We start from the raw sequence: 3,062 nt of genomic DNA on the forward strand, positions 1-3,062 counted from the left end.
CACAAGCTGTGTGATGTTGTGACCACACTCTCTCTCTCTCACTCTCTTACAGTTCCAATGGGACTTCTTCCATGTCTACTTCCTTGCCAGTCAAATAAAGACTCTGTTTCTCAACAACGTCTCTGTGACCACCTTCACTCACACTCCTCAACCTCCTCTTTCTCCTCTCAACCAAGTCTACCATCTCTTCCCTCCCTAACCCTATCTTCCCAACAACCACCCTCCACCACCACCCACCACCACTGCACCTCCACCCTGAAATCCCACTCCTTCTCCATCTTCTCTCTCTTCCTCGCCGGAAAACACCTCTACAGCGGCTCTTCCAATAGCGAAATCCGGCTGTGGAGGAACCAAAACCCTTCTAAGCCTAACAACTTCACTGACACCGTGGTTGCCTCCGGCAACAGCGCCGCCAAGTCGATAGTAGTTTCGGGAGAGAAGTTATTATTCAGTGCACACCAAGATCACAAAATCCGGGTATGGAAGATCATCAATACAGATAACGAATCGCCAAACAAGAGAGACAAGTACGTAGCCATAGCCACATTGCCTACAGTCAACGACCGTTTTACAAGTCTGTTCTCGGCGAAAAACTATGTGAAGGTGCGCCGACACAAGAAGTGCACGTGGGTACACCACGTGGACACTGTGTCAGCATTGGCCTTATCGAAAGATGAATCTTTGCTTTATTCTGTGTCTTGGGATCGAATGCTCAAAGTTTGGCGAACGTCCGATTTCAAGTGTTTGGAATCGGTGTGGAATGCGCATGACGACGCCATTAATGCAATAGCGTTGTCTAATGATGGTATGTTGGAAAATTACTGTAGCTCTAATATCATGTTAAAAATAATAACTTATGCTATTTAACAACTCATGACAGATATGTGAAGAAGATAAATTTTTAAGAACTTTACGAAATTAACTCCATAGTATTTACTTATAAAATTTTTCTTCTTCCTTGCACATAGTACATACTCAAATAATCACATGTAACTTTACAAAATGGTTTTTGGAAACAACTAGACTGTCACACAATTAATCTATACATGTATTTTCAATTTTTCATACATGTGGCCCAAAACGCTTTGTACCTATCCATATTCAAACTTTCAATATATCTGACTAATAACAACAATATTAAGTTACTCATAAAAATACCAAGAAAAAATGTTGAATAGCTGAGATTCATTTGAAGTGTGAGTCTCACTATACAGAATTTAATCTAGATCATGTCTTATTATATTCTGGATAAATTTGTGAAAATATTTTTGTTGTCTCCTTGCTTTTTTGAACTAATAAATTAATTCCAACAGGGTATGTCTACACTGGTTCAGCTGACAAGAAGATCAAGGTGTGGAAGAAGCAAGAAGGAGACAAGAAACATAAACTAGTTGCTACATTAGAGAAACACAACTCAGCTGTCAATGCTTTGGCACTTAGTACTGATTGGTCTGTACTATTTTCCGGAGCATGTGACCGGTCTATAATTGTATGGGAAAGAGACGACAGCAGCAGTGGTGGTAGTGACAGTGGTAGCAGTGGTGGTGGTGGTGGGCGGCATATGGTAGTGGTTGGTGCACTTAGAGGGCACACCAAGGCCATCTTATGCTTGGCAGTTGTGTCAGACTTGTTATGCAGTGGATCAGCTGACAAAACAGTTAGGATTTGGAGGAGAGGACTTGAAAGAACCTATTCTTGTTTGGCAGTGCTTGAAGGGCATAGAGGACCAGTCAAGTGCTTGACTGGATCTGTTGTTGATAAATGGAGTGGTGATAACAATTCTGGCTCTGGCACTTATTATATGGTCTACACTGGCAGTTTGGATTGTGATATTAAGGTCTGGCAAGTTTGGGTTCCCTTCCTGTAATGTCCTATTCTTATTTTTTTATTTATTTTTTATTTTTGTAAGAAATTTTGTATATATATATATATATAATAGTGAGAGATGAGCAGGTTAATTAAATATTGTTTTTTAATTTAAGAAGGGGTAAACTGTTAATTAGCCCTTCAAACACTTTGCTTAACTTCCAATTATATTATCTTCTATTCTATATAACTTTTAAATTTTCTATATAAGCGTTCCAAATTTTAGTCCTCCAACGTGGTAGAGAAAAACATTACTATTGCGTTCTTACCTATTGGCGACCTGTACGGCTTGATAAGGCTTGACTTGGTATTTGTATTTATAAACTATGTTAATATAGTATGGACATTTTAATCTCTAATAAGGTGAAAAAGAGATAATTGAAAGAGGATGAATGATGTCTGTAGATCCATCCTTTCACATGGTACATTGGAGGTGAATTAGAGGTGTTCAATTAGTTCTAATCCGTTTGTATTGTTTTTGGGGTCTTATATATAGGGATAATCACACTATAGTGGAGGCAGTGAAAATTAATTATAAATTAATGAAATTTTCTATAATTTTAATTATTAATATTTATAATATTTTTATTTTTTTGTAATTATTTTTTTTTAACCTTACTTTTAGGAAATTTCCCTTTGTATATATTGGATATATTAGATTATTTCAGAGTTATAATGTATGGTGATCTGAATCATTATAATGAAAAAGTTTTATATACTAATAGGGTACCAAATGGCATTGCCTTTCTACCAATCATAAATATATATGTTTTCCAAATACCCAATAATATTACTCATATTTCACTACCTCTACCAATATAATCTTTACGTTCATATTGAAATTTCTTTCAAATTCTTTGTTCCCTGAACGTAGACTTATAACGAATTACATAACCTATTGAGTGCTTGTATGTTTGTTTTGTTTTAATTTTCATATTTGAGCTAATTTTAATTGAAATTAAAAAATGATAATGAAAGAAATAGAAACAAAGAATCAACATGGGCAAACTTGGACTTCTATTTATGGTGTAATATATACAAATTAATTAATGATATAACAAACTTACATTGTCTCACATTCCACTTAATTCAAATTATTTTTTTATATTTTAATAAATCTTATAGATAACATAATAATCAAAATATCCTTAATAATAATAAGGGGAAGTCCGTATTAATATTCACATTGATAGTGT

The 3,062-nt window shown here is 35.1% G+C and overlaps 1 protein-coding gene across 1 annotated transcript; it reads left to right on the forward strand.

The window, feature by feature from the left end:
• Positions 1 to 2,047, forward strand: LOC114276576 (protein JINGUBANG-like). Its single transcript, XM_082868086.1, has 2 exons — positions 1 to 805; positions 1,314 to 2,047. Exons 1-2 carry the CDS (start codon positions 58 to 60, stop codon positions 1,865 to 1,867), a joined length of 1,302 nt encoding a protein of 433 aa, XP_082724212.1. The 5' UTR covers positions 1 to 57; the 3' UTR covers positions 1,868 to 2,047.
• The last annotated feature ends 1,015 nt before the right edge of the window (positions 2,048 to 3,062 follow it).

The sequence above is a fragment of the Camellia sinensis genome, chromosome 5 (genome assembly GCF_055761805.1).
Source record: "Camellia sinensis isolate YWXY chromosome 5, ASM5576180v1, whole genome shotgun sequence".
Lineage (NCBI taxonomy): Eukaryota > Viridiplantae > Streptophyta > Magnoliopsida > Ericales > Theaceae > Camellia > Camellia sinensis.

Excerpts from the sequence above, each read along its gene's own strand:
- LOC114276576 (XM_082868086.1), top strand. The coding sequence starts at position 58 with ATGGGACTTCTTCCATGTCTACTTCCTTGCCAGTCAAATAAAGACTCT. Across the intron at positions 806-1,313 it reads AATAGCGTTGTCTAATGATG|GGTATGTCTACACTGGTTCA; the intron begins GTATGTTGGAAA and ends TAATTCCAACAG.